Source organism: Oncorhynchus clarkii, chromosome 26 (assembly GCF_045791955.1).
Source record: "Oncorhynchus clarkii lewisi isolate Uvic-CL-2024 chromosome 26, UVic_Ocla_1.0, whole genome shotgun sequence".
Lineage (NCBI taxonomy): Eukaryota > Metazoa > Chordata > Actinopteri > Salmoniformes > Salmonidae > Oncorhynchus > Oncorhynchus clarkii.
In genome coordinates, this window is record NC_092172.1 from 42,521,681 (window position 1) to 42,547,405 (window position 25,725).

Here is a 25,725-nt window from a genome sequence, read left to right on the forward strand (position 1 = left end):
CAGTAGACCAGGTATGGTTATGATACTGGGACAGTATACCAGGTATGGTTATGATACTGGGACAGTATACCAGGTGTGGTTATGATACTGGGACAGTATACCAGGTGTGGTTATGATACTGGGACAGTAGACCAGGTATGGTTATGATACTGGGACAGTAGACCTATACCAGGTATGGTTATGATACTGGGAATGTATACCAGGTGTGGTTATGATACTGGGACAGTATACCAGGTGTGGTTATGATACTGGGACAGTATACCAGGTATGGTTATGATACTGGGACAGTAGACCAGGTGTGGTTATGATACTGGGACAGTATACCAGGTATGGTTATGATACTGGGACAGTATACCAGGTATGGTTATGATACTGGGACAGTAGACCTATTCCAGGTATGGTTATGATACTGGGACAGTGGACCTATACCAGGTATGGTTATGATACATGGACAGTATCCCAGATATGGTTATGATACTGGGACAGTATACCAGGTGTGGTTATGATACTGGGAAAGTAGACCAGGTATGGTTATGATACTGGGACAGTAGACCAGGTATGGTTATGATACTGGGACAGTATACCAGGTGTGGTTATGATACTGGGACAGTAGACCAGGAATGGTTATGATACTGGGACAGTAGACCAGGTATGGTTATGATACTGGGACAGTATACCAGGTATGGTTATGATACTGGGACAGTAGACCAGGTATGGTTATGATACTGGGACAGTAGAGCAGGTATGGTTATGATACTGAGACAGGACACCAGGTATGGTTATGATACTGAGACAGTAGGCCAGGTATGGTTTTGATACTGGGACAGTAGACCTATACCAGGTATGGTTATGATACTGGAACAGTATACCAGGTATGGTTTTGATACTGGGACAGTAGACCTATACCAGGTGTGGTTATGATACTGGGACAGTAGACCAGGTATGGTTATGATACTGGGACAGTATACCAGGTATGGTTATGATACTGGGACAGTAGACCAGGTATGGTTAAGATACTGGGACAGTATACCAGGTGTGGTTATGATACTGGGACAGTAGACCAGGTATGGTTATGATACTGGGACAGTATACCAGGTGTGGTTATGATACTGGGACAGTATACCAGGTGTGGTTATGATACTGGGACGGTAGACCAGGTATGGTTATGATACTGAGACAGTAGACCAGGTATGGTTATGACACTGGAACAGTATACCAGGTATGGTTTTGATACTGGGACAGTAGACCTATACCAGGTGTGGTTATGATACTGGGACAGTAGACCAGGTATGGTTATGATACTGGGACAGTACACCAGGTGTGGTTATGATACTGGGACAGTATACCAGGTATGGTTATGATACTGGGACAGTAGACCAGGTATGGTTATGATACTGGGACAGTGGACCTATACCAGGTATGGTTATGATACTGGGACAGTATACCAGGTATGGTTATGATACTGGGACAGTACACTAGGTGTGGTTATGATACTGGGACAGTGGACCAGGTATGGTTATGATACTGGGACAGTATACCAGGTGTGGTTATGATACTGGGACAGTATACCAGGTATGGTTATGATACTGGGACAGTATACCAGGTGTGGTTATGATACTGGGACAGTAGACCAGGTATGGTTATGATACTGGGACAGTAGACCAGGTATCGTTATGATACTGGGACAGTATACCAGGTATGGTTATGATACTGGGACAGTATACCAGGTGTGGTTATGATACTGGGACAGTATACCAGGTGTGGTTATGATACTGGGACAGTATACCAGGTATGGTTATGATACTGTGAGAGTAGACCAGGTATGGTTATGATACTGGGACAGTAGACCAGGTATGGTTATGATACTTGGACAGTAGACCTATACCAGGTATGGTTATGATACTGGGACAGTATACCAGGTGTGGTTATGATACTGGGACAGTATACCAGGTGTGGTTATGATACTGGGACAGTAGACCAGGTATGGTTATGATACTGGGACAGTAGACCTATACCAGGTATGGTTATGATACTGGGAATGTATACCAGGTGTGGTTATGATACTGGGACAGTATACCAGGTGTGGTTATGATACTGGGACAGTATACCAGGTATGGTTATGATACTGGGACAGTAGACCAGGTGTGGTTATGATACTGGGACAGTATACCAGGTATGGTTATGATACTGGGACAGTATACCAGGTATGGTTATGATACTGGGACAGTAGACCTATTCCAGGTATGGTTATGATACTGGGACAGTGGACCTATACCAGGTATGGTTATGATACATGGACAGTATCCCAGATATGGTTATGATACTGGGACAGTATACCAGGTGTGGTTATGATACTGGGAAAGTAGACCAGGTATGGTTATGATACTGGGACAGTGTACCAGGTGTGGTTATGATACTGGGACAGTAGACCTATACCAGGTATGGTTATGATACTGGGACAGTAGACCAGGTATGGTTATGATACTGGGACAGTAGACCAGGTATGGTTATGATACTGGGACAGTAGAGCAGGTATGGTTATGATACTGGGACAGTAGACCAGGTATGGTTATGATACTGGGACAGTAGACGAGGTATGGTTTTGATACTGGGACAGTAGACCTATACCAGGTTTGGTTATGATACTTGGTCAGTAGACCAGGTATGGTTATGATACTGGGACAGTAGACCTATACCAGGTGTGGTTATGATACTGGGACAGTATACCAGGTATGGTTATGATATTGGGACAGTAGACCAGGTATGGTTATGATACTGGGACAGTAGACGTATACCAGGTGTGGTTATGATACTGGGACAGTAGACCAGGTATGGTTATGATATTGGGACAGTATACCAGGTATGGTTGTGATACTGGGACAGTATACCAGGTATGGTTATGATATTGGGACAGTATACCAGGTTTGGTAATGATACTGGGACAGTATACCAGGTATGGTTATGATACTGGGACTGTATACCAGGTATGGTTATGATACTGGGACAGTATACCAGGTATGGTTATGATACTGGGACAGTATACCAGGTATGGTTATGATACTGGGACAGTAGACCAGGTGTGGTTATGATACTGGGACAGTATACTAGGTATGGTTATGATACTGGGACAGTATACCAGGTGTGGTTATGATACTGGGACTGTATACTAGGTATGGTTAAGATACTGGGACAGTATACCAGGTGTGGTTATGATACTGGGACAGTATACCAGGTATGGTTATGATACTGGGACAGTAGACCAGGTGTGGTTATGATACTGGGACAGTAGACCAGGTATGGTTATGATACTGGAACAGTAGACCAATTCCAGGTATGGTTATGATACTGGGACAGTAGACCAGGTATGGTTATGATACTGGGACAGTAGACCAGGTGTGGTTATAATACTGCTACAGTAGACGAGGTGTGGTTATGATACTGAGACAGTAGACCAGGTATGGTTATGATACTGGGACAGTATACCAGGTGTGGTTATGATACTGGGACAGTACACCAGGTGTGGTTACCAGGTATGGTTATGATACTGGGACAGTAGGTGTGGTTATGATACCAGGTATGGTTATGATACTGGGACAGTAGGTGTGGTTATGATACCTATACAGGTATGGTTATGATACTGGGACAGTATACCAGGTGTGGTTATGATACTGGGACAGAAGACCAGGTATGGTTATGATACCAGTGACCAGGTGTGGTTATGATACTGGGACAGTATACCAGGTGTGGTTATGATACTGGGACAGTAGACCAGGTATGGTTATGATACTGGGACAGTAGACCAGGTATGGTTATGATACTGGGACAGTATACCAGGTGTGGTTATGATACTGGGACAGTAGACCAGGTATGGTTATGATACTGGGACAGTATACCAGGTATGGTTATGATACTGGGAGAGTAGACCAGGTGTGGTTATGATACTGGGACAGTAGACCTATACCAGGTGTGGTTATGATACTGGGACAGTATACCAGGTGTGGTTATGATACTGGGACAGTAGACCAGGTATGGTTATGATACTGGGACAGTAGACCAGGTGTGGTTATGATACTGGGAAAGTAGACCAGGTATGGTTATGATACTGGGACAGTGTACCAGGTGTGGTTATGATACTGGGACAGTAGACCTATACCAGGTATGGTTATGATACTGGGACAGTAGACCAGGTATGGTTATGATACTGGGACAGTAGACCAGGTATGGTTATGATACTGGGACAGTAGAGCAGGTATGGTTATGATACTGGGACAGTAGACCAGGTATGGTTATGATACTGGGACAGTAGACCAGGTATGGCTATGATACTGGGACAGTAGACGAGGTATGGTTTTGATACTGGGACAGTAGACCTATACCAGATGTGGTTATGATACTTGGTCAGTAGACCAGGTATGGTTATGATACTGGGACAGTAGACCTATACCAGGTGTGGTTATGATACTGGGACAGTATACCAGGTATGGTTATGATATTGGGACAGTAGACCAGGTATGGTTATGATACTGGGACAGTAGACGTATACCAGGTGTGGTTATGATACTGGGACAGTAGACCAGGTATGGTTATGATATTGGGACAGTATACCAGGTATGGTTATGATACTGGGACAGTATACCAGGTATGGTTATGATATTGGGACAGTATACCAGGTTTGGTAATGATACTGGGACAGTATACCAGGTATGGTTATGATACTGGGACTGTATACCAGGTATGGTTATGATACTGGGACAGTATACCAGGTATGGTTATGATACTGGGACAGTATACCAGGTATGGTTATGATACTGGGACAGTAGACCAGGTGTGGTTATGATACTGGGACAGTAGACCAGGTATGGTTATGATACTGGAACAGTAGACCAGGTATGGTTATGATACTGGGACAGTAGACCAGGTATGGTTATGATACTGGGACAGTAGACCAGGTGTGGTTATAATACTGCTACAGTAGACGAGGTGTGGTTATGATACTGAGACAGTAGACCTATACCAGGTATGGTTATGATACTGGGACAGTATACCAGGTATTTTTATGATACTGGGACAGTAGACCAGGTATGGTTATGATACTGGACAGTATACAGGTGTGGTTATGATACTGGGACAGTAGACCAGGTATGTGATACTGGAACAGTGTACCAGGTGTGGTTATGATACTGGGACAGTATACCAGGTATGGTTATGATACTGGGACAGTAGACCAGGTATGGTTATGATACTGGGACAGTATACCAGGTATGGTTATGATACTGGGACAGTACACCAGGTGTGGTTATGATACTGGGACAGTATACCAGGTATGGTTATGATACTGGGACAGTAGACCAGGTATGGTTATGATACTGGGACAGTAGACCTATACCAGGTGTGGTTATGATACTGGGACAGTACACCAGGTGTGGTTATGATACTGGGACAGTATACCAGGTATGGTTATGATACTGGGACAGTATCCCGGGCGTGGTTATGATACTGGGACAGTATACCAGGTATGGTTATGATACTGGGAGAGTAGACCAGGTATGGTTATGATACTGGGACAGTATACCAGGTGTGGTTATGATACTGGGACAGAAGACCAGGTATGGTTATGATACTGGGAGAGTAGACCAGGTGTGGTTATGATACTGGGACAGTAGACCAGGTATGGTTATGATACTGGGACAGTAGACCTATACCAGGTATGGTTATGATACTGGGACAGTATACCATGTATGGTTATGATACTGGGAGAGTAGACCAGGTATGGTTATGATACTGGGACAGTATACCAGGTGTGGTTATGATACTGGGACAGTATACCAGGTATGGTTATGATACTGGGACAGTATACCAGGTATGGTTATGATACTGGGAGAGTAGACCAGGTGTGGTTATGATACTGGGACAGTAGACCTATACCAGGTGTGGTTATGATACTGGGACAGTATACCAGGTGTGTTTATGATACTGGGACAGTAGACCAGGTATGTTTATGATACCAGGACAGTAGACCAGGTATGGTTATGATACTGGGACAGTAGACCTATACCAGGTATGGTTATGATACTGGGACAGTAGACAATGTGTGGTTATGATACTGGGACAGTATACCAGGTGTGGTTATGATACTGGGAGAGTAGACCAGGTGTGGTTATGATACTGGGACAGTATACCAGGTGTGGTTATGATACTGGGACAGTATACCAGGTGTGGTTATGATACTGGGAGAGTAGACCAGGTGTGGTTATGATACTGGGACAGTATACCAGGTGTGGTTATGATACTGGGACAGTATACCAGGTATGGTTATGATACTGGGACAGTAGACCAGGTGTGGTTATGATATTGGGACAGTATACCAGGTATGGTTATGATACTGGGACAGTAGACCAGGTGTGGTTATGATACTGGGACAGTAGACCAGGTATGGTTATGATACTGGAACAGTAGACCTATACCAGGTATGGTTATGATACTGGGACAGTAGACCAGGTATGGTATGATACTGGGACAGTAGACGAGGTGTGGTTATGATACTGGAACAGTAGACCTATACCAGGTATGGTTATGATACTGGGACTGTAGACCAGGTATGGTTATGATACTGGGACAGTAGACCAGGTATGGTTATGATACTGGGACAGTAGACCAGGTGTGGTTATGATACTGGGACAGTAGACCAGGTATGGTTATGATACTGGGACAGTAGACCAGGTGTGGTTATAATACTGCTACAGTAGACCAGGTGTGGTTATGATACTGGGACAGTATACCAGGCGTGGTTATGATACTGGGACAGTATACTAGGTATGGTTATGATACTGGGACAGTATACCAGGTGTGGTTATGATACTGGGACAGTAGACCAGGTATGGTTATGATACTTAGACAGTAGACCAGGTATGGTTATGACACTGGAACAGTATACCAGGTATGGTTTTGATACTGGGACAGTAGACCTATACCAGGTGTGGTTATGATACTGGTACAGTAGACCAGTTATGGTTATGATACTGGAACAGTGTACCAGGTGTGGTTATGATACTGGGACAGTATACCAGGTATGGTTATGATACTGGGACAGTAGACCAGGTATGGTTATGATACTGGGACAGTAGACGTATACCAGATGTGGTTATGATACTGGGACAGTATACCAGGTGTGGTTATGATACTGGGACAGTACACCAGGTGTGGTTATGATACTGGGACAGTATACCAGGTATGGTTATGATACTGGGACAGTAGACCAGGTATGGTTATGATACTGGGACAGTAGACCTATACCAGGTGTGGTTATGATACTGGGACATTATACCAGGTATGGTTATGATACTGGGACAGTACACCAGGTGTGGTTATGATACTAGGACAGTATACCAGGTATGTTTATGATACTGGGACAGTAGACCAGGTATGGTTATGATACTGGGACAGTAGACCTATACAAGGTATGGTTATGATACTGGGACAGTATACCAGGTGTGGTTATGATACTGGGACAGTGGACCAGGTATGGTTATGATACTGGGACAGTATACCAGGTATGGTTATGATACTGGGACAGTATACCAGGTGTGGTTATGATACTGGGACAGTATACCAGGTGTGGTTATGATACTGGGACAGTAAACCAGGTATGGTTATGATACTGGGAGAGTAGACCAGGTATGATTATGATACTGGGACAGTATACCAGGTGTGGTTATGATACTGGGACAGTATACCAGGTATTGTTATGATACTGGGACAGTAGACCAGGTATGGTTATGATACTGGGAGAGTAGACCAGGTGTGGTTATGATACTGGGACAGTATACCAGGTGTGGTTATGATACTGGGACAGTAGACCAGGTATGGTTATGATACTGGGACAGTAGACCAGGTATGGTTATGATACTGGGACAGTAGACCTATACCATGTATGGTTATGATACTGGGACAGTATACCATGTATGGTTATGATACTGGCAGAGTAGACCAGGTATGGTTATGATACTGGGACAGTATACCAGGTGTGGTTATGATACTGGGACAGTATACCAGGTATGGTTATGATACTGGGACAGTAGACCAGGTGTGGTTATGATACTGGGACAGTACATCAGGTGTGGTTATGATACTGGGACAGTATACCAGGTATGGTTATGATACTGGGACAGTAGACCAGGTATGGTTATGATACTGGGACAGTAGACCTATACCAGGTGTGGTTATGATACTGGGACATTATACCAGGTATGGTTATGATACTGGGACAGTACACCAGGTGTGGTTATGATACTAGGACAGTATACCAGGTATGTTTATGATACTGGGACAGTAGACCAGGTATGGTTATGATACTGGGACAGTAGACCTATACAAGGTATGGTTATGATACTGGGACAGTATACCAGGTGTGGTTATGATACTGGGACAGTGGACCAGGTATGGTTATGATACTGGGACAGTATACCAGGTGTGGTTATGATACTGGGACAGTATACCAGGTATGGTTATGATACTGGGACAGTATACCAGGTGTGGTTATGATACTGGGACAGTATACCAGGTGTGGTTATGATACTGGGACAGTAAACCAGGTATGGTTATGATACTGGGAGAGTAGACCAGGTATGGTTATGATACTGGGACAGTATACCAGGTGTGGTTATGATACTGGGACAGTATACCAGGTATGGTTATGATACTGGGACAGTAGACCAGGTATGGTTATGATACTGGGAGAGTAGACCAGGTGTGGTTATGATACTGGGACAGTATACCAGGTGTGGTTATGATACTGGGACAGTAGACCAGGTATGGTTATGATACTGGGACAGTAGACCAGGTATGGTTATGATACTGGGACAGTAGACCTATACCATGTATGGTTATGATACTGGGACAGTATACCATGTATGGTTATGATACTGGGAGAGTAGACCAGGTATGGTTATGATACTGGGACAGTATACCAGGTGTGGTTATGATACTGGGACAGTAGACCAGGTATGGTTATGATACTGGGACAGTAGACCAAGTATGGTTATGATACTGGGACAGTAGACCTATACCAGGTGTGGTTATGATACTGGGACAGTATACCAGGTGTGGTTATGATACTGGGACAGTATACCAGCTGTGGTTATGATACTGGGAGAGTAGACCAGGTGTGGTTATGATACTGGGACAGTATACCAGGTGTGGTTATGATACTGGGACAGTATACCAGGTATGGTTATGATACTGGGACAGTAGACCAGGTGTGGTTATGATATTGGGACAGTATACCAGGTATGGTTATGATACTGGGACAGTAGACCTATTCCAGGTATGGTTATGATACTGGGACAGTGGACCTATACCAGGTATGGTTATGATACATGGACAGTATACCAGATATGGTTATGATACTGGGACAGTATACCAGGTGTGGTTATGATACTGGGACAGTAGACCAGGTATGGTTATGATACTGGGACAGTATACCAGGTGTGGTTATGATACTGGGACAGTAGACCTATACCAGGTGTGGTTATGATACTGGGACAGTATACCAGATATGGTTATGATACTGGGACAGTACACCAGGTGTGGTTATGATACTGGGACAGTATACCAGGTATGGTTATGATACTGGGACAGTATACCAGGTGTGGTTATGATACTGGGACAGTATACCAGGTATGGTTATGATACTGGGAGAGTAGACCAGGTATGGTTATGATACTGAGACAGTATACCAGGTGTGGTTATGATACTGGGACAGTAGACCAGGTATGGTTATGATACTGGGACAGTAGACCAGGTATGGTTATGATACTGGGAGAGTAGACCAGGTGTGGTTATGATACTGGGATAGTATACCAGGTGTGGTTATGATACTGGGACAGTAGACCAGGTATGGTTATGATACTGTGACAGTGGACCAGGTATGGTTATGATACTGGGACAGTAGACCTATACCAGGTGTGGTTATGATACTGGGACAGTATACCATGTATGGTTATGATACTGGGAGAGTAGACCAGGTATGGTTATGATACTGGGACAGTATACCAGGTGTGGTTATGATACTGGGACAGTATACCAGGTATGGTTATGATACTGGGACAGTAGACCAGGTATGGTTATGATACTGGGAGAGTAGACCAGGTGTGGTTATGATACTGGGACAGTAGACCTATACCAGGTATGGTTATGATACTGGGACAGTATACCAGGTGTGGTTATGATACTGGGACAGTATACCAGGTGTGGTTATGATACTGGGACAGTAGACCAGGTATGGTTATGATACTGGGACAGTATACAATGTGTGGTTATGATACTGGGACAGTATACCAGGTGTGGTTATGATACTGGGAGAGTAGACCAGGTGTGGTTTTGATACTGGGACAGTAGACCAGGTATGGTTATGATGCTGGGACAGTAGACCTATACCAGGTATGGTTATGATACTGGGACAGTAGACCAGGTATGGCTATGATACTGGGACAGTAGACCAGGTGTGGTTATGATACTGGGACAGTAGACCAGGTATGGTTATGATACTGGAACAGTATACCAGGTATGGTTTTGATACTGGGACAGTAGACCTATACCAGGTGTGGTTATAATACTGGGACAGTAGACCAGGTATGGTTATGATACTGGGACAGTATACCAGGTGTGGTTATGATACTGGGACAGTATACCAGGAGTATACCAGGTGTGGTTATGATACTGGGACAGTATACCAGGTGTGGTTATGATACTGGGACAGTAGACCAGGTGTGGTTATGATACTGGGACAGTATACCAGGTATGGTTATGATACTGGGACAGTAGACCAGGTATGGTTATGATACTGAGACAGTAGACCAGGTGTGGTTATGATACTGGGACAGTAGACCTATACCAGGTGTGGTTATGATACTGGGACAGTAGACAAGGTGTGGTTATGATACTGGGACAGTAGACCTATACCAGGTGTGGTTATGATACTGGGACAGTAGACCAGGTATGGTTATGATACTGGGACAGTCGACCAGGTGTGGTTATGATACTGGGACAGTAGACCAGGTATGGTTATGATACTGGGACAGTAGACCAGGTGTGGTTATGATACTGGGACAGTATACTAGGTGTGGTTATGATACTGGGACAGTAGACCAGGTGTGGTTATGATGCTGGGACAGTAGACCAGGTATGGTTATGATACTGGGACAGTAGACCAGGTATGGTTATGATACTGGGACAGTAGACCAGGTGTGGTTATGATACTGGGACAGTAGACCAGGTGTGGTTATGATACTGGGACAGTAGACCAGGTGTGGTTATGATACTGGGACAGTAGACCTATACCAGGTGTGGTTATGATACTGGGACAGTATACCAGGTATGGTTATGATACTGGGACAGTAGACCAGGTGTGGTTATGATACTGGGACAGTATACCAGGTGTGGTTATGATACTGGGACAGTAGACCAGGTATGGTTATGATACTGGGACAGTAGACCAGGTGTGGTTATGATACTGGGACAGTATACTAGGTGTGGTTATGATACTGGGACAGTAGACCAGGTATGGTTATGATACTGGGACAGTAGACCAGGTGTGGTTATGATACTTGGACAGTATACTAGGTGTGGTTATGATACTGGGACAGTATACCAGGTATGGTTATGATACTGGGACAGTAGACCAGGTATGGTTATGATACTGGGACAGTAGACCAGGTATGGTTATGATACTGGGACAGTAGACCAGGTGTGGTTATGATACTGGGACAGTAGACCGGGTGTGGTTATGATACTGGGACAGTATACCAGGTGTGGTTATGATACTGGAACAGTATACCAGGTATGGTTATGATACTGGGACAGTAGACCAGGTATGGTTATGATACTGGGACAGTATACCAGGTATGGTTATGTTATAATGACGGGGTAATGATCCTATATGGCCATCCTCACCATGGTTACCACTGAATAATGCATATGGCCCCCTTTTCTCTCCCACAACTAACTGACTGATAGACAGACAACATTAGTCCAACCCAAAACATAATTTAGCCATTTAAAATTCAATTGTCCTCCTCTGCAACCCCCCCAGACCGTTTTTGGACCAGGGCGATCTCCAATCTCTCCAGTCTGTCAAAAGAGAGTCTTAATGGGATATAATGGGTCAGCTGGATACCTTGGCAAACACTGAATGGAGAGCAATCACATAGATCAAATATACAGGGGGAAATTGAGCTGGATTCCATACAGAGGCAGGGGGGATATAGAGAGAGAGGAGGGCAATACAAATTGATGGGTCCAGCAAACATAATAATGTGCTTCCCCAGTCCATGTAATCATCCCTTTAAAAAGGTTCAGACATCGTAGAGGGCTGTTGACTGACGGATACCCTCATAGACAGACGAGTGAGAGAGACAGACAGAGAGAGAGAGGGGGACGGAGAGAGAGAGAGACGGACAGAGAGAGAGAGGGGGACAGAGAGAGAGAGATGGACAGAGAGAGTGAGAGAGAGAGAGAGAGAGAGAGAGAGAGAGAGAGAGAGACAGAGGGGGGCAGAGAGAGAGAGATACAGAGCGAGAGAGAGAGAGAGAGAGTGAGAGAGAGACAGAGAGACAGAGAGAGAGGGTCAGAGAGAGAGTTACAGAGAAAGCCAGAGTGAGAATTAGGCCGATACCTGCTAAGCATCAAAATCCAGAAAAGATCCGTTAAATTCTACAACCACCTAAAAGGAAGCGATTCCCAAACCTTCCATAACAAAGCCATCACCTACAGAGAGATGAACCTGGAGAAGAGTCCCCTAAGCAAGCTGGTCCTGGGGCTCTATTCACAAATACAAACAGATCCCCAGAACAGCAACACAATTAGACCAAATCATGAGAAAACAAAAAGATAATTACTTGACACATTGGAAAGAATTAACAAAAAAACAGCGCAAACTAGAATGCTATTTGGCCCTACACAGAGAGTACACAGCGGCAGAATACCTGACCACTGTGACTGACCCAAAATTAAGGAAAGCTTTGACTATGTACAGACTCAGTGAGCATAGCCTTGCTATTGAGAAAGGTTGCCGTAGGCAGACATGGCTCTCAAGAGAAGACAGGCTATGTGCTCACTGCCCACAAAATGAGGTGGAAACTGAGCTGCACTTCCTAACCTCCTGCCCAATGACCATATCAGAGAGACATATTTCCCTCAGATTACACAGACCCACAAAGAATTAGAAAACAAACCCAATTTTGATAAAGTCCCATATCTACTGGGTGAAATGCCACAATACCACAAGAAGGTCAACCAGTGAAGAACAAACACCGTTGTAAATACAACCTATATTTATATTGATTTATTTTCCCTTTTGCACATATTTACAACACTGTATATATAAATAATATGACATTTGAAATGTCTTCCGGAACATTTCAGAGTGTAATATTTTACTGTTCATTGTTGATAGTTTATTTTAACTTTTGTTTATTATCTATTTCACTTGATTTGACAATGTAAACATATGTTTCTCGTGACAATAAAGCCCTTTCAAGTGAATTGAGAGAAAGAGAGAAAGAGAGAAAGCGAGAGAGAAAAAGAGAGAGAGAGAAAGAGAGAGAGAGAGAGAGAGAAAGAGAGAGACCCTCTGACTTTCTCTATACTTCTCGTCTAATATTTCCATCAATATTTCTTCTTACCAACATGATAAAGACCCCCCCCCCCCCCTGCCCCCTCCGGCCACCTTGTTCCACATTGTTCCAAGTCCTGGAAATGTGACTGATTGATCAGACCAGTGGATGAACATAACAGTAAAGATTAAGAGGATGAGTAATAAGCAGCATGTGCTTACACAGCGCTGTGGACTAATCCTGCCCCCACCACCGGGTCCCCTTTAGAGGAGCAGACACCAGTCAGGACCCACAGACACACACACAGCTCCGGGACAAGAGGGAGCCCCACAGTGTTCACTAACTTCCATTGTTCAGCAGATCCACACCACTGTTACAGAGACCAAGAGACTATCCAGGACCTGAGAGAGAGAGAGATCATCGTATCTCCCCAACACCAAGGGACAGAGGAAGGAGAGACAATCGGACGGGACATCCAGTGATCATAAGGGGAGTTGATCTGGACTGAAGAGGAACTGACCAGCCGTCTGCCAGCCTGACTGCGGACACGAGGAGCCAGTTACAGCTACCCATCCATCAGCACACTTCTCCAATAGATTGGCAGTGACACCTTGACAAACTTTTCCCGCATCATCGCTGATCGCCAAGGTCCCAGACGTCAGGGGAGGCCGTTGCTGTGACCTCTTCACGGCTGAAGGAAGAACCGTCACACAGCAGCTAGACTAGCCGTTGGTGTGACCTCCTCACTGCTGAAGGAAGAACCGTCACACAGCAGCTAGACTAGCCGTTGGTGTGACCTCCTTACTGCTGAAGGAAGAACCGTCACACAGCAGCTAGACTAGCCGTTGCATTGGGACACTATATCAGAACTTTTAAAGCCGTTTACAGTAACCCTCTAATAGAGGTGTGTGTGGAGGGGTGGAAAAAGTGACCGGTCCACAGGACATCGTTAGGACATATTGAGAAACCGTGATGGAGGAACACCTGTCTAACATCCATCCTTCCTCGTCTCCGAGTGACTCTTCAGGGAGCAGTGGCACCGACTGTGACAGCAGAGGAGGTAAACGTTTCGCTGATATGGACCTTTCTTAAAAACTGGTGCTCGGGCCAAAAGCTCAGGGAATACAGGAAATGAGACCCTGCGCGGGGTAAATGCTGCTCCAGAGTTGCTTTATTCTTGCGACTAAATCAGTGAAGTTCAGACTTCAGAAACCACGTTGTATATTATTGATTGTGTTCAGTAATGAAGAACTTGGGATCAGCATTTACCATGTGTGGTGCGGTTTGCTTCTTTACTAGCAGAACAGGTACAGGACCTCAGTACAGCCCTCAGTACAGCCCTCAGTACAGGACCTCAGTACAGGACCTCAGTACAGGACCTCAGTACAGACCTCAGTACAGGACCTCAGTACAGGACCTCAGTACAGGACCTCAGTACAGGACCTCAGTACAGGACCTCAGTACAGCCCTCAGTACAGCCCTCAGTACAGGACCTCAGTACAGCCCTCAGTACAGCCCTCAGTACAGCCCTCAGTACAGGACCTCAGTACAGGACCTCAGTACAGCCCTCAGTACAGCCCTCAGTACAGCCCTCTCTCCCATTAGAAACAGCAGGTTGCTGTCCAGCATGCTGGCAGCATGGTGAGCCTGATGGAGTTGTGACTGATAACAGCACTTAGTTTGTGGCTCCACATTTCAAAAACTTAAACACGTCAAATGTTCTCTTTCTATCAGATCTGACATTTCAAATGGAATTTATTGAAATGTATTTTATTTAATTGATACAAATACTAATTTTCAATTAGTAGGAAATATTTTTTGGGGGGAATAATAACCAGATCTTAGATTTTTTTTTTTTATTTATGTTGGAGAGAAAAAAGTAATGCTGCTTAATTTGAATTTTAAATAATTTGATAGTTGGATCTTTAATGCAACACGAGCCAGCTGTCAACAAGCATTCCTCTAACAGAGTCTCTAACTACCCCACCTCTCTCTCTCTCTCTCTCTCTCTCTGTTGTCCCCGAGCATACAGCAGCCAACAAAGCATGCATCTAACAGTCTCTAACTCCGCCACCTCTCTGTCTCTCTGTCCCCCACCATACAGCAGCCAACAAGCATTCCTCTAACAGAGTCTCTAACCCCCCCACCTCTGTCTCTCTCTCTCTCCCCCAGCAAAGAGTCCAGCCCCGGGTAAAGCCCTGAGTCCAGCCCCGGGTAAAGCCCTGAGTCCAGCCCTGCTCTGTAAGGTCTGTGGGGACACCAGCAGTGGAAAACACTACGGCATCTACGCCTGCAACGGCTGCAGTGGATTCTTCAAACGCAGCGTCCGACGGAGACTCATATACAGGTGAGTTGGAGTGACAACAGACACTCTGGCCCGGTGTCAAACTACCCACTGATAGACTGTCTGTTAGAGAGAGAGAGAGAGAGAGAGACACTCTGGCCCGGTGTATAGTCAAACTACCCACTGATAGACTGTCTGTTAGAGAGAGAGAGAGAGAGAGAGACACTCTGGCCCGGTGTATAGTCAAACTACCCACTGATAGACTACCTGTTAGAGAGAGAGAGAGAGAGACACTCTGGTGTATAGTCAAACTACCCACTGATAGACTACCTGTTAGAGAGAGAGAGAGAGACACTCTGGCCCGGTGTATAGTCAAACTACCCACTGATAGACTACCTGTTAGAGAGAGAGAGAGAGAGACACTCTGGTGTATAGTCAAACTACCTACTGATAGACTACCTGTTAGAGAGAGAGAGAGAGACACTCTGGCCCGGTGTATAGTCAAACTACCCACTGATATATAGACTACCTGCTAGAGAGAGAGAGAGAGACACTCTGGCCCGGTGTATAGTCAAACTACCCACTGATAGATAGACTACCTGTTAGAGAGAGAGAGAGACACTCTGGTGTATAGTCAAACTACCCACTAATAGATAGACTACCTGTTAGAGAGAGAGAGAGGAGAGAGGAGAGAACAGACACTCTGGTGTCTAGTCAAACTACCCACTGATAGATAGGCTACCTGTTAGAGAGAGAGAGAGACACTCTGGTGTATAGTCAAACTACCCACGGACAGGCTACCTGTTAGAGAGAGAGAGAGAGACACTCTAGTGTATAGTCAAACTACCCACTGATAGATAGACTACCTGTGAGAGAGACACTCTGGCCCGGTGTCAAACTACCCACTGACAGATAGACTACCTGTGAGAGAGACACTCTGGCCCGGTGTCAAACTACCCACGGACAGATAGACTACCTGTGAGAGAGACACTCTGGCCCGGTGTCAAACTACCCACGGACAGATAGACTACCTGTGAGAGAGACACTCTGGTCCGGTGTCAAACTACCCACGGACAGATAGACTACCTGTGAGAGAGAGAGAGACACTCTGGCCCGGTGTCAAACTACCCACGGACAGATAGACTACCTGTGAGAGAGACACTCTGGCCCGGTGTCAAACTACCCACAGACAGATAGACTACCTGTGAGAGAGACACTCTGGCCCGGTGTCAAACTACCCACGGACAGATAGACTACCTGTGAGAGAGAGAGAGACACTCTGGCCCGGTGTCAAACTACCCACGGACAGATAGACTACCTGTGAGAGAGAGAGACACTCTGGCCCGGTGTCAAACTACCCACGGACAGATAGACTACCTGTGAGAGAGAGAGAGACACTCTGGCCCGGTGTCAAACTACCCACGGACAGATAGACTACCTGTGAGAGAGAGAGAGACACTCTGGCCCGGTGTCAAACTACCCACGGACAGATAGACTACCTGTGAGAGAGAGAGAGAGAGACTCTGGCCCGGTGTCAAACTACCCACGGACAGATAGACTACCTGTGAGAGAGAGAGAGACACTCTGGCCCGGTGTCAAACTACCCACGGACAGATAGACTACCTGTGAGAGAGAGAGAGAGACACTCTGGCCCGGTGTCAAACTACCCACGGACAGATAGACTACCTGTGAGAGAGAGAGAGACACTCTGGCCCGGTGTCAAACTACCCACGGACAGATAGACTACCTGTGTTATCACCACTTAACTTTTTGTGAGTTTAATATATTTAACTTTTGAACCAGACTTCTTAGTTGATGTTTAAATCTCTAGAATAGTTTATTTTGTCACTGTAAAAGATGTGTTCCTCATCCCAACAGGTGTCAGGCTGGTACGGGCATGTGCCCAGTGGATAAGGCCCATCGTAACCAGTGCCAAGCCTGTCGGCTGAAGAAGTGCCTCCAGGCGGGCATGAACAAAGATGGTGAGTCAGTGAAATGTATTTATTTCATGTCAAAGATAATAATCTGTTTTTTTTTCTCAGTATGAATAAATGTGAAAGTTTGTATAATTCAAGTTAGAGTTGGGATATGTTTGTTGAGGTAGTCTGTCTCTTTGGACAGCCAAGTGTGAAGATGTGTCAGGAGTCTGAGCTGTGTCTTAATTCCCTCCCCCAGCTGTCCAGAACGAGCGTCAGCCCCGCAGCACGTCTCAGGTGCGTCTGGACTCCATCGACGTGGACACAGACAAGGAGCATCTGTCCACCACACGGGATCCCACTTCCTCTTCTTCTTCCTGTTCAGTGATCACCCGACCTCACATCACCTCCACCTCAATCAGCTCGTCGTCTGCCCCACCGCAGCGCTGTGCACCCCCCAGCCCACAGAACAACCACCGCTTCATGGTCAGCCTCATGACCGCTGAGACCTGCGCTAAACTGGAGCCTGAGGATGGTGAGGAGGGCTTTGTTATGGCTGTTCGTTGGTTTTCCTCTGTTTCTCTCTCTCTCTTTCTTTATTTCTCTCTCTTTCTCTCTCTCTCTTTCTCTCTCTCTCTCTCCCTTTCTCTGTCTCTCTCTCTTTCTCCCTCTCTCTCTCTTTATTTCTCTCTCTCTTTCTCTCTCTCTCCCTTTCTCTCTCTCTCTCTCTCTGTCTCTCTCTCTCTATTTCTCGCTCTCTTTATTTTCTCTCTCTCTCTTTCTCTCTCTCTATCTCTCTTTCTCTCTCTCTCTCTTTATTCTCTCTCTCTATCTCTCTTTCTCTCTCTCTCTTTATTTCTCTCTCTCTTTCTTTATTTCTTTCTCTCTTTCTCCACTTCTTAATCTTTCCTTCTGGAGTATTTATAATTTCTCTCTCTACAGTTGACACAATCTCCAGGTTTTTATCTGTTGTATTGAAATAATTCCACTTCTTCCACAGTTGATGAGAACATAGATGTGACCAGTAACGAGCCAGAGAGGGAGTCCTCAGACTACCACATGTCCCTGTACCCTTCCAGTACAGAGAATGTGTACGAGACGTCAGCCCGGCTCCTCTTCATGTCTGTTAAATGGGCCAAGAACCTGCCAGTGTTCTCCAATCTCCCATTCAGAGACCAGGTATAGACGGGATACTATGATAGGGTTTACTTACAGTATAAACTGCTTATTAATACCTCTTAAGGATTAGACTCTTTTTTTACCTTAAATTTTTGCCTAAAATGACAAACCCAAATCTAACTGCCTGTAGCTCAGGCCCTGAAGCAAGGATATGCATATTCTTGGTACCAATTGAAAGGAAACACTTTGAAGTTTATGGAAATGTTAAAGGAATGTAGGAGAATATAACACATTACATCTGGTAAAAGATAATACAAAGAAAAAAACAAATGTTCTTTTGTATTTTATCTTTTTTTTACCATCATCTTTCTAATGCAAGAGAAAGGCCATAATGTATTATTCCAGCCCAGGTGCAATTCAGATGTTGGTCACTAGATGGCAGCAGTGTATGTGCAATGTTTTAGACTGATCCAATTAACCATTGCATTTATGTTCAAACTTTTGTATCAAGACTGCCCAAAATGTGCCTAATTTGTTTATTAATAACGTTTCATGTTCATAACCGTGCACTCTCCTCAAACAATAGCATGGTATTCTTTCACTGTAATAGCTACTGTAAATTGGACAGTGCAGTTAGATTAACAAGAATTTAAGCTTTCTGCAAATATCAGATATGTCTATGTTCTGGGAAATGTTCTTGTTACTTACAACCTCATGCTAATCACATTAGCCTTCGTTAGCTCAACCGTCCCATAGAATGGACACCGATCCCGAAGATTAAATATATCACAACATTGTTTGGTAACTAATAGTTAGTCAATATGAACGCTTTCGTTCATCAAACGGGTAAACAAGCCAAACATTTTTTTTTACAGTGCAAAGAATAGTTTGATACAACTTCCATCTGTTTAGAGACAGTTGAACTGCTTCAAAAACATTTTTCTGCATAGTTTGTGATGTCATGTTTATGACCTGTCACCCTTGACCTCTAACCTTGAGCGACCCCCACTGATCTGACTTCCTTGTTCCCCTCCAGGTAATCCTGCTGGAGGAGGCATGGTCTGAACTCTTCTTGCTGTGTGCCATCCAGTGGTCTCTCCCCCTGGACAGCTGTCCTCTGCTGTCCCTCCCCGACCTGTCCCCCCCAACCATGCAGAGTAAGACATCCTACACCAGCGTGGACCTGCGTCTGCTCCAGGAGGTCTTCAGTAGGTTCAAAGCCCTGGTCGTAGACCCCACTGAGTTTGCCTGCCTCAAGGCCATCGTCCTCTTCAAACCAGGTGGGTGCCTGGGGGGGGGGGGGGGGGGGGGGGGCTCAGGGGGAGGAGGATGTTGGTTTGTGATTTTTGTTGCTATGGTGTCATTTCTTTGCAATAAGAATGGCCAGATGTAATCTGTGGTGATGTTTTTGTGACCAGAGCTGAATGTCATGAGACACATCTTTCCGTTTGATCTGCATTAGGGCTTTCTGTTTCTGGGGTTGTAAATTCTACTTCCCCAGATTCCGTCTGGACACGTGGATAAGACGTGAGACTAGGCCTGTTTGACTGATCTTTCCTTCTTCTTCTCTTTGTTGTCATAGAAACCCGAGGTCTGAAGGACCCGGAGCAGGTCGAGAACCTACAGGATCAGTCCCAGGTGATGTTGGGACAACACATCAGATCACATTACTCCAGTCAGCCTGCCAGGTAGGACTACTACGACCTCCCTGTACAACTTCCCTGATCTCCCTGCACAACCTCCCTGATCTCCCTGCACAACCTCCCTGATCTCCCTGCACAACCTCCCTGATCTCCTTGCACAACCTCCCTGATCTCCCTGCACAACCTCCCTGATCTCCCTGCACAACCTCCCTGATCTCCCTGTACAACCTCCCTGATCTCCCTGTACAACCTCCCTGATCTCCCTACACAACCTCCCTGATCTGCCTACACAACCTCCCTGATCTCCCTGCACAACCTCCCTGATCTCCCTGCACAACCTCCCTGATCTCCCTGCACAACCTCCCTGATCTCCCTGCACAACCTCCCTGATCTCCCTGCACAACCTCCCTGATCTCCCTGCACAACCTCCCTGATCTCCCTGCACAACCTCCCTGATCTCCCTACACAACCTCCCTGATCTCCCTGCACAACCTCCCTGATCTCCCTGCACAACCTCCCTGATCTCCCTACACAGCCTCCCTACACAACCTCCCTACACAGCCTCCCTACACAACCTCCCTACACAGCCTCCCTGACCTCCCTGACCTTCCTGACCTTTATGGATTCCACTATATGTATATCTAGCTACTAACCTGAAGAACGAGAGGATGTTAAAAAGGCCGGTGAAATCAAATTTCACTGTTATGGATCTGTAAATGACTTGCTCTTGATAATATGTTGATAGCTGCTAACAGAATTGGAATCCGTTTTTATTTGTCTGTTTTTAGACACTTCAGGACTTTGATGGAATCTCTCTCTGTGTAGTGTATAACTCACCACCCTCTCTGTCTCTCTCTGTGTAGTGTATAACTCACCATCCTCTCTGTCTCTCTGTGTAGTGTATAACTCACCATCCTCTCTGTCTCTCTCTGTGTAGTGTATAACTCACCATCCTCTCTGTCTCTCTCTGTGTAGTGTATAACTCACCATCCTCTCTGTCTCTCTCTGTGTAGTGTATAACTCACCACCCTCTCTGTCTCTCTGTGTAGTGTATAACTCACCACCCTCTCTGTCTCTCTCTGTGTAGTGTATAACTCACCATCCTCTCTGTCTCTCTGTGTAGTGTATAACTCACCATCCTCTCTGTCTCTCTGTGTAGTGTATAACTCACCATCCTCTCTGTCTCTCTGTGTAGTGTATAACTCACCATCCTCTCTGTCTCTCTGTGTAGTGTATAACTCACCATCCTCTCTGTCTCTCTGTGTAGTGTATAACTCACCACCCTCTCTGTCTCTCTGTGTAGTGTATAACTCACCATCCTCTCTGTCTCTCTGTGTAGTGTATAACTCACCACCCTCTCTGTCTCTCTGTGTAGTGTATAACTCACCATCCTCTCTGTCTCTCTGTGTAGTGTATAACTCACCATCCTCTCTGTCTCTCTGTGTAGTGTATAACTCACCATCCTCTCTGTCTCTCTGTGTAGTGTATAACTCACCATCCTCTCTGTCTCTCTGTGTAGTGTATAACTCACCATCCTCTCTGTCTCTCTGTGTAGTGTATAACTCACCACCCTCTCTGTCTCTCTGTGTAGTGTATAACTCACCATCCTCTCTGTCTCTCTGTGTAGTGTATAACTCACCACCCTCTCTGTCTCTCTGTGTAGTGTATAACTCACCATCCTCTCTGTCTCTCTGTGTAGTGTATAACTCACCATCCTCTCTGTCTCTCTGTGTAGTGTATAACTCACCATCCTCTCTGTCTCTCTGTGTAGTGTATAACTCACCATCCTCTCTGTCTCTCTGTGTAGTGTATAACTCACCACCCTCTCTGTCTCTCTTTGTAGTGTATAACTCACCACCCTCTCTGTCTCTCTGTGTAGTGTATAACTCACCATCCTCTCTGTCTCTCTGTGTAGTGTATAACTCACCATCCTCTCTGTCTCTCTGTGTAGTGTATAACTCACCATCCTCTCTGTCTCTCTGTGTAGTGTATAACTCACCACCCTCTCTGTCTCTCTGTGTAGTGTATAACTCACCATCCTCTCTGTCTCTCTGTGTAGTGTATAACTCACCACCCTCTCTGTCTCTCTCTGTGTAGTGTATAACTCACCATCCTCTCTGTCTCTCTCTGTGTAGTGTATAACTCACCATCCTCTCTGTCTCTCTGTGTAGTGTATAACTCACCATCCTCTCTGTCTCTCTGTGTAGTGTATAACTCACCATCCTCTCTGTCTCTCTGTGTAGTGTATAACTCACCACCCTCTCTGTCTCTCTGTGTAGTGTATAACTCACCATCCTCTCTGTCTCTCTGTGTAGTGTATAACTCACCACCCTCTCTGTCTCTCTGTGTAGTGTATAACTCACCATCCTCTCTGTCTCTCTGTGTAGTGTATAACTCACCACCCTCTCTGTCTCTCTGTGTAGTGTATAACTCACCATCCTCTCTGTCTCTCTGTGTAGTGTATAACTCACCATCCTCTCTGTCTCTCTGTGTAGTGTATAACTCACCATCCTCTCTGTCTCTCTGTGTAGTGTATAACTCACCATCCTCTCTGTCTCTCTGTGTAGTGTATAACTCACCATCCTCTCTGTCTCTCTGTGTAGTGTATAACTCACCACCCTCTCTGTCTCTCTGTGTAGTGTATAACTCACCATCCTCTCTGTCTCTCTGTGTAGTGTATAACTCACCACCCTCTCTGTCTCTCTCTGTGTAGTGTATAACTCACCATCCTCTCTGTCTCTCTCTGTGTAGTGTATAACTCACCATCCTCTCTGTCTCTCTGTGTAGTGTATAACTCACCATCCTCTCTGTCTCTCTGTGTAGTGTATAACTCACCATCCTCTCTGTCTCTCTGTGTAGTGTATAACTCACCACCCTCTCTGTCTCTCTGTGTAGTGTATAACTCACCATCCTCTCTGTCTCTCTGTGTAGTGTATAACTCACCACCCTCTCTGTCTCTCTGTGTAGTGTATAACTCACCATCCTCTCTGTCTCTCTGTGTAGTGTATAACTCACCATCCTCTCTGTCTCTCTGTGTAGTGTATAACTCACCATCCTCTCTGTCTCTCTGTGTTGTGTATATCTCACCAACCTCTCTGTCTCTCTGTGTAGTGTATAACTCACCATCCTCTCTGTCTCTCTGTGTAGTGTATAACTCACCATCCTCTCTGTCTCTCTCTGTGTAGTGTATAACTCACCATCCTCTCTGTCTCTCTCTGTGTAGTGTATAACTCACCATCCTCTCTGTCTCTCTGTGTAGTGTATAACTCACCACCCTCTCTGTCTCTCTCTGTGTAGTGTATAACTCACCACCCTCTCTGTCTCTCTCTGTGTAGTGTATAACTCACCATCCTCTCTGTCTCTCTCTGTGTAGTGTATAACTCACCATCCTCTCTGTCTCTCTCTGTGTAGTGTATAACTCACCATCCTCTCTGTCTCTCTGTGTAGTGTATAACTCACCATCCTCTCTGTCTCTCTGTGTAGTGTATAACTCACCATCCTCTCTGTCTCTCTGTGTAGTGTATAACTCACCATCCTCTCTGTCTCTCTCTGTGTAGTGTATAACTCACCACCCTCTCTGTCTCTCTCTGTGTAGTGTATAACTCACCACCCTCTCTGTCTCTCTCTGTGTGTAGTGTATAACTCACCACCCTCTCTGTCTCTCTCTGTGTAGTGTATAACTCACCACCCTCTCTGTCTCTCTCTGTGTAGTGTATAACTCACCATCCTCTCTGTCTCTCTCTGTGTAGTGTATAACTCACCATCCTCTCTGTCTCTCTGTGTAGTGTATAACTCACCATCCTCTCTGTCTCTCTGTGTAGTGTATAACTCACCATCCTCTCTGTCTCTCTCTGTGTAGTGTATAACTCACCATCCTCTCTGTCTCTCTCTGTGTAGTGTATAACTCACCATCCTCTCTGTCTCTCTCTGTGTAGTGTATAACTCACCATCCTCTCTGTCTCTCTGTGTAGTGTATAACTCACCATCCTCTCTGTCTCTCTGTGTAGTGTATAACTCACCATCCTCTCTGTCTCTCTCTGTGTAGTGTATAACTCACCATCCTCTCTGTCTCTCTCTGTGTAGTGTATAACTCACCATCCTCTCTGTCTCTCTCTGTGTAGTGTATAACTCACCATCCTCTCTGTCTCTCTCTGTGTAGTGTATAACTCACCACCCTCTCTGTCTCTCTCTGTGTAGTGTATAACTCACCACCCTCTCTGTCTCTCTCTGTGTAGTGTATAACTCACCATCCTCTCTGTCTCTCTCTGTGTAGTGTATAACTCACCACCCTCTCTGTCTCTCTCTGTGTAGATTTGGGAAGCTCCTCCTGCTGTTGCCCTCTCTGCGTTTCGTCAGCTCTGAGCGGATCGAGCTCCTCTTCTTCCACAGGACCATCGGCAACACCCCCATGGAGAAACTTCTGTGTGACATGTTCAAGAACTAATACACGGAAAAAAACAAAATGGACGCTCAGTTATACTGCACTGAGACACACCGCAAGTGAACATGCCCGAAAGCTAACAAACTGATGTGTGTAACAGGATGTTGTAAATATCTTATTGCTGTGTGTAAAGAAAACCATGTAAATATGTCATTGCTGTAAGAGAGTAAATAGACCTGCTTTTTGAGCTTGATAATGTGTTATAATGGGCTTTGCTGTGTGTTGGACCCCAGACTCAAAATGTCCTTTACTGTGGGCAGAATGTTTGTGTCTCATTTCTTCAGTTACATTTCAGTCTAGTCGTCCATGGTCTATATTTTTCACGATGTAATGTGATATATTTACATAAAATCTGTTTCGTCTTAGACACTGTACATTTCTTCTGTCGTAAATATGTGTGCTGTATTTATGATTTCATGCCTTGATAAATTGAAACTTGTATTTTGTCTTCTATTAATTAACTGAAGAGGATGAGTAGAGACCAGGTTTACACCAAGCTATCTATTAACTGAAGAGGATGAGTAGAGACCAGGTTTACACCAAGCTATCAATTAACTGAAGAGGATGAGTAGAGACCAGGTTTACACCAAGCTATCTATTAACTGAAGAGGATGAGTAGAAACCAGGTTTACACCAAGCTATCTATTAACTGAAGAGGATGAGTAGAGACCAGGTTTACACCAAGCTATCTATTAACTGAAGAGGATGAGTA

General features: G+C 45.2%; 1 protein-coding gene across 1 annotated transcript; it reads left to right on the forward strand.

The window, feature by feature from the left end:
- Nucleotides 1-13,908: 13,908 nt before the first annotated feature.
- LOC139384471 (photoreceptor-specific nuclear receptor-like) lies at nucleotides 13,909-25,338 on the forward strand. The gene is made up of 8 exons (XM_071129254.1): nucleotides 13,909-14,670; nucleotides 15,783-15,957; nucleotides 17,773-17,876; nucleotides 18,070-18,345; nucleotides 18,811-18,989; nucleotides 19,966-20,209; nucleotides 20,512-20,617; nucleotides 24,884-25,338. Exons 1-8 carry the CDS (start codon nucleotides 14,583-14,585, stop codon nucleotides 25,014-25,016), a joined length of 1,305 nt encoding a protein of 434 aa, XP_070985355.1. The 5' UTR covers nucleotides 13,909-14,582; the 3' UTR covers nucleotides 25,017-25,338.
- Nucleotides 25,339-25,725: the final 387 nt, after the last annotated feature.